General features: G+C 44.5%; 1 protein-coding gene across 2 annotated transcripts; it reads right to left on the reverse strand.

Annotated features, from left to right (window-relative positions):
• Nucleotides 1-1,477: 1,477 nt before the first annotated feature.
• NPL (N-acetylneuraminate pyruvate lyase) lies at nt 1,478-9,758 on the reverse strand. 2 transcript variants are annotated; one of them, XM_064719313.1, is made up of 12 exons: nt 9,659-9,758; nt 9,420-9,488; nt 7,736-7,809; nt 7,290-7,377; nt 6,163-6,220; nt 6,007-6,082; nt 4,979-5,071; nt 4,529-4,677; nt 4,294-4,340; nt 3,419-3,503; nt 3,060-3,099; nt 1,478-1,981 (listed from the first exon to the last, which is right to left on the reverse strand). In XM_064719313.1, exons 2-12 carry the CDS (start codon nt 9,482-9,484, stop codon nt 1,830-1,832), a joined length of 927 nt encoding a protein of 308 aa, XP_064575383.1. In that variant the 5' UTR covers nt 9,485-9,488; nt 9,659-9,758; the 3' UTR covers nt 1,478-1,829. The 2 variants fall into 2 exon arrangements, with proteins under 2 accessions (XP_064575383.1, XP_064575384.1); XM_064719314.1 differs by lacking the exon at nt 7,736-7,809 and having other exon boundaries at nt 9,659-9,757.
• Between the last annotated feature and the right edge of the window lie 2,256 nt (nt 9,759-12,014).

Consider the following 12,014-nt stretch of genomic DNA (forward strand, 5'->3'; position numbering starts at 1 on the left):
CTGACATCAGGTGACTTGCTCTGGTGAGACGCCACCTGCAGAGCTGGCACCTCCAGCTCTGTGGCCCCAACATCAGGACATGGAGCTGCTGAATCGCCCCAACCCGGGCCAAGAGACACTTCCAAGCCAAAGTCCAAACTGGGGATTTGCTTTACTCAGCGCGCCGGGATCACTCCTAACGGTGCACACCAGGCACGCAGCAAACTACAATATATGGTTATACACTAAGCATATTCATTGTTTTCCCTAGAAAAGGTGTGGTCATGCAAGGTAAATCTTAGAATGCATTATTCTCACTAGCATACGCGAGGCGCAGGCGCAGTGCACCCTGGTGGCCGCACTGAGGAAGGCTCCGCATCCTCCTCGGTGTTCCTTTGATGAAGGCTAGACGTATTCCTCGCCATGCCCTTTTCACCTTTCCCCTCTAGGCATGGGCAGTCTCTTGTTGGCTGTTTCAGCGATTTCTCACTGGATTTAGCAAGCTCTGTCCTTCATTTTATGCAAGCTTTGGTCCCTGTTTCTTGCCAAATTTCATCCTTCACTTGTGGCTTAATATTTGCTAGCTTCTATACTGGTTATGATGTATCTTATTCCTGCCCGAGTATGCCTGGACACAGTGCTTTTAACTCTTTCAGGAGCGAGTCCAGAGAAGGCCTTGAGGATTGTCCTTAGGCTGGAGCCCCTCTGCTCTGGAGACAAGGCTGGGAGAGCTGGGGGTGCTCAGCTTGGAGAAAAGGAGGCTCAGGTGAGACCTCAGAGCCCCTTGCAGTGCCTAAAGGGGCACAAGAGAGCTGGAGAGGGACTTGGGACAAGAGATGGAGGGACAGGACAAGGGGGAATGGTTTCCCACTGCCAGAGGGCAGGGTCAGATGGATATTAGGAAGAATATTCGTTGTGAGGGCGGGGAGGCCCTGGCACAGGTTTCCCAGAGAAGCTGTGGCTGGTCCATCCCTGAAGTGTCCAAGAACAGGTTGGATATGGCTTGGAGCAAGGATAGTGCACAGGGCTTGGAGCCTGGGATAGTGCAAGGTGTCCCTGCCCATGGTAAGAGATGGAATGGGATGATTTTAAGGTCCCTTCCATCCCAAATCATTCTAAGTTTCTATGATTCTATGCCTTCCTAACCAGCGTGACAGCATTCTGCACTGCCACATGGAGGTGCACAGCCCAAAAAAAAGGGAGAAATACCTGCTTATTAGTGATCCAAAACTTGCTGTTACAAAAGGGGTTTCTCTTTTTAATTTTGCATTAAGGTGTATAAACACAGAGATCAGACAGAAGCAGGATTTTACATGCACAGACAGTGTCCCAGTGACTCTGTTGAACAGATACCAGCCTGAGCAATGATGGTGTCATACTGCTGTTTAAACCCACAATGTAGTGTCCTTATGGAGAGGACAAAACACCATCCAGCAAGAGGGGGTAGAGACAGATCTTCCTCCTTTCCAGGCAAAAGTCATCAGCCCTCTCCTCCAGCTGGGAAAAATGCTTTTGCTTTTTTTATTAAACAATTCCAGTCAGTCCTGGAACATGCAGAGCTCCAGGGGAGCAGTGTAAAATGTCAGGCCACATGTGCCCCAGGAAAGCCAGCCCTAACAGGAAGGGGCTTGGGCACAGTGCCAGTTCCCTGAAAGAAATCCTGCCCATCATGTGGGGGATGTGTCACATGGCAGAGAATCCCAGAAAAGAAACCTCCAGATGGACAAGGAAGTGAACAACATCATACACGTGGCACTTGAGGATATGGCTCAGTGGTGCACTCAGGAGTGTCAGGTTAATGGTTGGGCCTGATGATCCTAGAGGTCCTTCTCAGTGTAATGACTCCATGATCAATCACCATTAGGCCACACAATGCTGTCCAGCTTGGCTTTGGCCTTGATGATGAACTCACTGGAGGCAGCAACAAGAGGAAGCCGTGGAGGTCCCATGGGAATGCCAGAAACAGAGGTCATCACAGCTTTAGTCTGTGCAACACCAAAACCTGGGCAGACAAAAGCAAAATCAGGACATTTGCAGACCACTTTCCTTCAAGGAGCCTCAGTACTGGGGTCCAAAAAAGCAGCAGTGTGGATTTTCTGTGTAATCCAGTATCAACCAGGCTTCAAGCACTTCTTGGAAGTGAGAACACGATAACTGAAAAGAGTTAACTGCTTGCAGACAAGAATGACACTGCAGTAAAAATGACACCCACTCACTACATTTTTTCATAGGTAAGCATCCCCCAGTGCAGACTCACACAGAGCCAAGCCTTGGGATCCTGCTCTCTGGCCATAGCTCACAACTTCTTTTGTACCTTTGGATATTTAGGCTTTGCCTCTTCATCTAAAGGCTAAAAAATAATGCAATTCCTCTGGCTTTGAGCCCAAGAAATACAACAGGCTCCAAAGCTTGGTGAGATTCATCAGGGCTTGTGTATGTACAGGAAACCCACAGCAAACAGTTCTCTTCATTAAATGTCTGATATAATTTAGTGTAAACATTTCCTGTCTGTTTCAGTCTCCCTAGATCACTCTGTTGGTTTTAATTGCTTTTTATATTTAAACTTGATATGGTTTCTAGAAATCATTCAATTTTAAAATGTTTTGGCCTTGCAAAGTCTTCAACAAAATTCCTGTTTAATTACAGCAAGGCAGGAGAGAGAAGTATGAGAGCTATTCCTCTACTTGGGCACCACCATTTCAGAAAAATTACTGTAGAAATAAAGCTGGAAATGAGCTTTTGGAGATGGAAGGAAAAAAAAACCTAACAAAAAAATCAACCCACAGAAAGAGTCAAGATAAGAACAAGGGTAAATCACAGAGTCACAGCTTTAAACCTCTGAGATTTCACAACAGAAGGAAGGAAGGGAGAGTGGAATCTGTCAGGGATGCTTGGTCGGCTCCCTTTGTTGAGCTCCCAACTGTACTAAGTTGGGAAACAGCAGATGCAACAGTTTTTCACTGCAAAATCTTTCAGGAAGGAAGTTCTAAGAGTACAGCAACATGAGAGTTTGAGAAGCAGAAAGTTTGCACTTTTAGACATAGTGAGGGAAACAGGCAGTGTTTACCCAGTTTACTTACCCAGCTTGATGACAAAGTTGAGAAATTCCCCAGTGAGAAACTAGAAAAGACCAACAGTAATTTATTAACACCCTCAAATTTGAAGGTGTAAAAGCATCTAAAGCTACTACATTTACATCTTATATCATTGCTCACTTGCATGGATGAGATCAGAGTTGAAGAGTAGGTGGTTAAAAGGTAGTGAAGAATGGTCAAAAAAGGGAGGAGGGATGAATAATAAAAAGGGGGGTCAGAGATGAAAGAATTTTTCTTTGATAAAGCTGCCTCAGCATGGATGAGAGAAGCACATGGAGAACAGCCACAGGAAAGCTCAAAGACAAAGAAGGTTGCTCCCAGGGAGGCCTGGGAAGATGCTGTACCTGATACTGCTGTGCCAAGGCAAGGTCTGGCTTTGCAAAGGCTTGCAACATCAGATTGGTTTGTCGGCCTAAATAGTTGTATGTACTGCCAAAACAACAAACCAAAAATAGAACTGGTAAATGCAAAGAAGGAACTTAAAACCAGTGAAACAAAAGAAGTAACCACAGGCTTTTGCTGTTGACATTGTCATTATTATGAGAGAAATTAGTGGAATTTATGTGGGGTGCAATCTAATGTCAAGCATGTGAAGTATGCCAAGCTCCATGGAAGAATTAAGAGAGCTGATTTCTCTTCCCAGTTCTTTCCAAATGGAACTGCTTTCCAAAACTAGAAATAAAAATACATCATTGGGCAATAAGGAAAGTCAATCACTTAATTTTCCAGTTGTTTGTTCATTTAATGAATTGCCTAGATGGGAACACAGGTATCACACAGTAATCATCTCATCAGCCTGATATGAGGGGCAGAGGATAAATCAGAAATTAAACTCAGCACAGCCCTTTTCCTCACAGACTGCTCATGTGAACTAACAATTTTACCCTCTCTGGGATTTGGTTCCTTACCCAAGGCAGATAGAAGTGATTACCTACTTCAAAAGTTGCCATGAGGACAAAAATTACATTGAAATCTTTGGGTCAGCTTAGAAACCACAGCAGTGACCATCCAAAGGAACAGCATCTGAGATCCTGGGTTATATGAGTGTCCCATCACTAGGCCTGGGGCTAGATTGTGAGTCTGTTTGCCTCTGTACATCCCTATCCTGGAAAATCCTCCATTGCTGTGACTGAAAACAGTCAAGGAAATACTATGCAGGTAGTGGAAGATAAAACAGCACAGTGTATGTGTGAGGGGAAGGAGTCCAAGACATACTGACCTTCCAACTGCTCCATTTGCCCCTAGTGCCAGTGCACCCAACAGTTGCTAGTTTGGGGTGGAGGAAGAAAAAAAAGTAAAAAAAAATTATTTCATGTAATAAAATAAAGGGAAAAAAGGGGTGGTGGGAGGGAGCGCCAAAACTGCCTTGCACTGAGTGTCCAGGGTTACTTCTTCCCCAAAGCTGAAGCAAGAGAGTACCTTAGAAGAAATTACTTTTAAGAGAAGCTTCTTACCTCATCCACCCCATAAAGAAATTCAAACTCCCCTGTTTCATTCTTGTGTATGCACTGTGCCAGGTCCAAGAGGTCTGTGTCACTGAACTTCACACCCTGGAAGGTGGGGATCTGTGCTTTTATCCCATCCAGCAACTCTTCCACACGAACTGTGCAGAACAGCAATCTCATATGAGGGAACACAGGCCTGTTCTGGGACAGTTCCCTGCCTTGTCCCCAAGAGCAAGACTTCATATTTTACAAGCTGTTCACTTTCAACCTAAGTCCAGTAAACTACACAGCTCCAAAACAATGAGTAAGACAGAGTAAAACTCTTTTACTAGATCAGAAAAAGTTTAGGAATGAACCAGCAACAACACATTTAACACTAAATATAAATCCATACTTTCAGAAACACCATATAATCTGCTTCCCAGAGCAAATGACCAAAGATCTGTACTCTGTACTTACTCTTCACACCCGTCAGAGGAGGAATGTGATAGTAATAAAATGGCACCTCAGGGGCTTCAGATGCAACCTTCTGCATGAAAGCAATCAGCTCATCTAGAAGGAAACCAGCAGGGATCCCGTAAGAGAAGGTGATCATCCATAGGGAGACACAGTTCAGATTCACAGCACGGGGGCTGTGGAGAGGCCTCAGCTTGTGCACACACACAGCAAGTCATACAAAACCCTTCACACGTCATAAAACATTAAATGTGACATAAATCAGGGGAGGACCTTAAGAAAGGCAAAGACATTATTTCTTTTAAACCAAACCAGTTCCAGTAGTTCCCACTCATTCTCTTACAGGTGTAACTCAGGCATGCCCTCACATGTGCCAGGTCTGTGTGCCAAGTGGCCTCAGCAGGATCCCTTGTGTGCAACAGAGGACAAGGGATCAAGTTCACATTCACCTCCCTGCGGTATGGTGCTTTCACGTGAACATTTCCATTCAGAATTCATTCAGACAACTTCTAATATTTCTTTTACAACCCTCCACTTCATGTGGTTCTTTTATGTTATTGTCAGGATCTTAAGGACAAAAAACTCAGTTTGCAAGTTTTGAGGTAACCTTAGACAGACAGAACCAAGCCTGATCACCTCAGTAACAAGAGCCACACCTGTGTATCAGCAGTTGCTCAACTTGGTCAGTGCCCAGCAAGGGTCACCATGGAACCAGCTGCTTCCTAGTGAGGCCCAGATCAAGCATGAACACCAAACTATCCATTCAGAACATAGACTAGTTAACTAGACCATTCTTTCCAAAAGCAATTCTTCTTCTTACAAAAAGCTAACAAAATATATCCCAAAAGACATCCTTCCCATTTCTTACCAGGACAATTCTGCTATCTCTCCTCTTTAAAAAATGCTTCTTGCAGGTTTTGCTTTTCCATTACAGTTGAACAAACATTATTATCAGAATATTTTCCAAAGAAAGCACATGACATTCATCCTTTATCTATGACCAAAAGGCCTCAGCCATCTCATCTACTCACCTTTGTTTGTGGGTTTGAAGAAGAAGGGGGCTATGACAGCAATGCCATCAGCACCTATGGCTGCTGCATGTCTTGCCTATAAAAGACAGAGTGGAAAGTATCTAAGGGTACATCTGCTTCTATTTATCACACACAGAGTGAAAAATATATACACACCAGCTCTTGGCACTCTGGCAGATTCAGTGCTCCCACATGAATGATCACGTGGTCCAATCTGCACAAAAAAAAACAAATTCAGAAGATTTTGGGGAGGGTACAGTGATGATGAACTACCAGGCTGCCAAAATTACTTGCTTCAGCCCAGGCAGCCACAGAAGAAGAACCTAAAAAAAGAGTTGAGCCTGGATTGACCTAATGACCAGAAACATGGATTAATGCTGACAGTGACAAGTGCTGGTGGAAGAAAGAAAAAAACATTTGTAAACATGAATCACATGAGACTTCTTGCTGTAGTGCTTGCAAGGCTGTTGGGAGGGATGAATATTAGCATTTTATTAGGAAATTTGAAATTAAGACATAAAGGATTTAAGGGGAGGCTGGGAAGTTTAAAGGGAATCAAAGCATATCTTTACTTTCTAGACCTATTTCTCTAGACCTACCAGAAGAGTTCAACCTCATAACAGCACCTTTGACTGCTTGTCTGCTCCTGCAAAGGAATCCTCCATGCTCCAGTCCATCAACCCCACTGCTGTTTTTCTCCTTTATATCCATAGGAGACATGGATACAAAGGCTATGGATCTGAAGGCCATGATCCTTCACACCAGTTTATTTCTCCTCAATATCCTTCTGCCCCAAAACACCTCCTCCTCTGCACCTCCTCTGACCCAGCATCCAAGAGAAAGGCAGCAGTGAGGGGAACAAGGCTGTGACTGGTACAAAAAAAAGGGAGAATGAAGCTGCAATTGGATAGAGAGCTGCAGATCCATGTTGAATTCTTTCTTCTGTTACTAATTTTGTACCTTTAGGGCATGTCCCACCTCAGCTTCAGTCACACCAAATAATGTAATATATCAAAAGGCCAAGCCCTTTCTCATCCCCCCATCTCTCAGTGTACCAAAGAGAAGGATTCTCACAAGCTCTCTGAGCAGCAGGAACACACACCAGCTAACTGGCAGTGGCAAAAACATACTTTGTGATAAAGGAGCTGGAGAACAAAGCCCAGCAACACAATACCAAAAAAAAAAAAAAAAAAACAAAGAAAAGGCATCAGCACACTTTATTTTCCAATCAGGCATTATTATAACATAAGATCTGGAACCCCCATTCCCTCTCAGTTACTTACTTGTCTTTTCCCTGGCACATCCATTCTTCAGCCAGCTGTTTCCTTTCCTGGATGCTAAGGGATAGGCCTTCTCCTGTTGTGCCATTCACTGTTTCAACATAACAAAACACAACACACTGGCTGAGGCCTCACCTACACACATGGGTTTCACTGAAGACAAGAACTAACATTTTTCAATTGGGGAGAATCATTCAGATCAGTCTTCTCTGTCAACACAACATTATCCATTCACCTTTGGGAACATCACCTTATGAATGCACCTTATTTTATCCCCCACAGAAATGGAGTGTGGGCAAAAGCAGATGCCTGCAGTCTCTCCACTGGTGAGTATAAATGGCCAGGATGATCCCACATCCACATTCCCTCCCACTACAGCCCCTGCTAGGCAAGATATCACAGGATTCCCATCCAGGTAAAAGGGCTGTAATACAGTTCCTGTCACTTACCAAAAATGTTCTTCACGTTCTGCTCATTTACCAGATAATCCACATACTGACAAATCACTGGGAGGTTAATTTTTCTGCAATAAAAGGAACCACAGCAACCACTAAGCCCCTACCCATAGTTATTTTAAACTTAGTGATTAAAAAACCAAAAAACTCCATGTATTTTGAAGCCCTGATTTTGCACACAGATTACCCAGAGATAAGAAACCCCTGACATCTGTTTAACATCTAAGGGCAGCAGCTCAGCCTTGAATTCTCTCTTGCAGTTCCTCTTCCTCCTGACAAGTAGTTCACTGTTCTAAACTTCTACTGGGAATTGCTGCAGGCTTGTCACAGCAAATAATTTTTTAGGGAAATATGAGAGACAAGGAGACACTAAATCCTCTTCCTCTTTTGAGGGAAACAGGAGTCCTCTCGAGAGCACAAAGTTATTTGTGCAAGTGCTGGCAAATGGTTAAACTGCTGGATGTTGTAACTGCTGGACAGAGAGGGAAACGCATCCGCTGGATGTGACTTTGACCTCTCTCTCATTAAAGGATGAGGAGAGCAACAGAATTCCCTGGCAAGAGAGGAAGGAGAATTCTTGGGTTATCTTCTATGCAAGACAAATTCATTTTGTTTGCTAGTGTGTAATATTTCACTGTTGTTTTCATTTGTCAAAAATACAGACCAAACCTATGGTTGGGAAGTCAATTCTGATGTCTTGATAGGTTTTACAGAACATTCAAAATTCCACAGATGCCTTCCCAGAACATATCTGACAAGGACCATGCAGTCCAGGCAGAGGGCTCTGGTCACTCTCTAAATATCATGTAGCGATAAATTTGGGTCATAATTAAAGAAAAAAAAAAAAACGGAAATAAGTTTCCTTTAAAACAAGAATCCAAGCAGTGACTGCAATGGAATGAGTTCCCTGACTAGGATGGAGCCTTATTTTTCAGCACATAAAGTAAAGTTCACTTTTGGAGATCTGTACTAGCAAATCTCCACTGTGTCTCTCAAAAGCATGTACAGATCCTGACACACCCCCCACAAGAGCTCAGAGTTCTCTTCTGACTCCAAACAACTCAGTCTTGCAACATCAAAATGCAGTGAGGAGGCTTCTGTTTGCCATGCCCGCTCTGAAGAAAGCTGAATTTCAAGTTTCAATTTGATGCTATTTTTAAAACTGTGCTGCCCTTGCAGAATTTTCTTCAAGTTTAGACTAACTTCATGTACTCATACACACATGACTACATGCATGACTTAGCTCAGACAGAGAGAAGTCTGAAAGGCCTTTGGATTCTGACAATTATTTTCTAGCTCTCGAGAGTTCTTTGTAACTAGGACTGCAATTTTCCTTAACAAACGTTAAAACAGTGCAATGCTCTACACATGTAACTGTACTATGATTTAATTTGCACCTACAAAGCAACAGAAAAGGAGAGAGACTGATCCAAATGAGACTGATCCAAACCCAGAGCCATAGTACTTGCTGGCAACAGAAGGAAGCAGAGGCAGGGGAATCTAACTTTGGGACCAATTTAGTAGTTTCCCCCAATCCCATCAGATATTGATTTAAAAAAAAAAAAAAAAAAAAAAAAAACAGGCAAGAAAGCAAGAAAGGAAGCAGATCAGTTCCAAATAAGAAAAAGAAAAATAGGGGTGGAAGGAAACAATAATCAGTGCAACTTTGACAGCTCACCCATCCGGAGTCATTGGAGTGATGGTAGCAGCTACAAGACCCTTTAACTTCTTTCGGGGTGCCATTGAGCTGTTTGGGGAGGAGGGAATAACCGGGATTACCGCCTCTGTTCAGGCGTTCCTGTGGAAGGGTACAGCCCCCGGGGGCCGTGCAGCCGAGCCCGCCGGGCGGCTCTGCAAGGACCGGCCCAGCCATTCCCCGGAACCGGCTGCGGGGGCTCTGCCCCGGCTCCCCCTCACCTCGGCACCGCCACAGCCGCGGCCGTGCGGGAACGAACAGGCGGGCAGGAGGCGGCGACAGCGCCGGAGACAGCTGACGGCTGCACAGCCGGCCCTGCTCAGCCCAGCCCAGCCCAGCTCCGCCTCCCCATCAGTCCAGCCCATCTCCACCCAGCCCGGCCTTGCCCAGCCCAGCCTCTGCCTGCCCCGCAGCCCCCCATGGCCCCTCAGCCCCACGGCTCCTACTGCCCATGCTTCGTGCAAGAGATAAGCCTGGCTTGTTTTATCCGTAATTATCTGCAAACTTCAAGATAAAAATGAACAAATGAACCTTTAAATATTAATAAATAACAGGATGGAGACAAACAAAATCTTGGAATGATTTGGGTTGGAGTGGACCTTAAAAGGTCACCCAGTGCCACCTGCAGCCATGGGCAGGGACACCTTCCACTATCCCAGGGTGCTCCAAGCCCCATCCAGCCTGGGCTTGGCCACTTCCAGGGATGGGGCAGCCACAGCTTCTCTGGGCACCCTGTGCCAGGGCCTCCCCAACCCTCACATGGAGAAAGCTCTTCCAAATACCTCACCCAATGTTGTCCTCACAGCCCTGCTGAGGTGCTGGAAGCACTCCCAATGACAGTGCAGTGTCCCTGCTCTGGGACACACAGATAGATCCATGTCCCTGTGTGAGAAAGGCAAATGGAGCTCAGGCTCTCTGCTCCTGCCATGCAGCGCAAGGTGGTTTTACCAGATGTGTATCCATTGTGGAGTGTGGGCTCCATGGCAGTGATGCACAGCACAATCCTCCCCATCCCACTAGAACTGCAGGTGGGCCAGGATTCAAATCTGCTCCCAGCAGATCTCACCAGCAGACTACAAGCATCCCCTAAGACAAGGTACTGCCCTGAACAGATTCACAGCAATAAACCTCCAAAATAAATTTTTAACAATTGTCTTCAGTGTACACTTTCAGATCTTCCATTAGAGTGTGTTTTGAGAGCAGCCAGTGCCTGCAGGGAGAACAATCCTCTGTTGTGTGATTCAGGAGCACGTTTTCCATGGATTCACATAATAACCTCAGGAGTTTGGGGCTGTGCTATTCCTCCTCCACCCCAAAATATGCTCACTGTGGGCTGTTTGCATGCAGAGATCACTCTCTGGGTTTCTGCCTTATTAACAGCTCCTTAAAAAGCACATACATTTCCCTTTTCTTAGAGGGTCATCTTGATCTTCCAGAAATCCCCTTTCTCTAGACTCTTCCATTCCCATAGGTAGTTTTTCCTTCTCCAGGCTCAATACTTCCATCTCTTGCAACCTCTGCCACCTCCCCAAAGCACCAGTGTATTTCTAGAAGTTCACAGAATCCTGTGCTCTACAGAGCCATTTAGAGGAAGTCCTCAAGATTTCCTGAGTATTTTAATGCAGTTTTAATGCTATCTCATGGTGTTGACAGCACAGGAGAGAAGTTTTGCAATAGCCTGGAGAGGTTTAGAGCTACTTAGAACCCTGTAGGAGTCAGAGATTGGCATAAAAGGGTTTTAGAGCTGTTTGGAGCTCCTCAGAGGAATTTTAAAGTCTGCTGCAGGAGTTGACAGTTGTACAGTGGAGATTTAGAGGCATTTTAGATGCATTTAAAGGCATATTAATGCTGCTTACAGCAACACAGAGCAGCTTTAGATCAGTTTAGGGGAGCTCTGAGGTGCTGAGAAGAGGTTTAGAAGAGCTAAAGGAGTTTAGTGCCTTACAAGAGTTCTGGCACATTTCACAGGACTTTAGGGCTGCTTAGAATAGTCTATAGGATATTTAGAGCAGTTCAGAGTGGTTCTAGAGGGCTTCAGAAGAGTTTTAGCACTGTCTCTAAGCAGGAATTCCAGAACTGCAGAAGAGTTCTAGAGCAGTTGCAAGGAAACTGGGAAGCGCTTGAGATCTATTTAGAAGCATTTTACTGCTACTTTAAGCATTGTGCTTACAAGCATTAGTGTTTGTAAAGCACTAAACTCCTTTAGCTCTTCTAAACCTCTTCTCACCACCTCAGAGCTGAGAAGTTTCCTTCAGACTTTTTGTTGTTGCTGTATTAACTTTTCCACTACTTTCCAATACACTGACTACAACTTACCTGAATTTTACTTCTACTTTCCCCAAATCACAGCTCTCTCTACTCATATACAGCTTTTACATCTGAGCTATCACATTTCTCAAGGGGACTTCTGGTTTGGTATAATTACACTACAGTCTTGCCTCTGTGTCTCTGCAATAAACAAATGTATCCAGATGTAATTTTCTTTCAGAGACAGACTCGAGTCTATTTCCAGAGAAATATGAAGTACTGAAGCCTAAATGAAAATTCAGAAAGACAGTACCTGTTAAAGTGATGAAT

This window comes from Zonotrichia leucophrys, chromosome 8, assembly GCF_028769735.1.
Source record: "Zonotrichia leucophrys gambelii isolate GWCS_2022_RI chromosome 8, RI_Zleu_2.0, whole genome shotgun sequence".
NCBI lineage: Eukaryota > Metazoa > Chordata > Aves > Passeriformes > Passerellidae > Zonotrichia > Zonotrichia leucophrys.

Bases quoted from the DNA above. Each gene is read 5' to 3' on its own strand.
- NPL (XM_064719313.1), bottom strand. From the start codon at position 9,484: ATGGCACCCCGAAAGAAGTTAAAGGGTCTTGTAGCTGCTACCATCACT. The intron at 7,378-7,735 runs GTAAGTGACAGG...ATGTTGAAACAG, and splicing joins GAACGTGAAGAACATTTTTG to TGAATGGCACAACAGGAGAA. The intron at 5,072-6,006 runs GTGAGTAGATGA...GTTTCCTTCTAG, and splicing joins CTTCAAACCCACAAACAAAG to ATGAGCTGATTGCTTTCATG.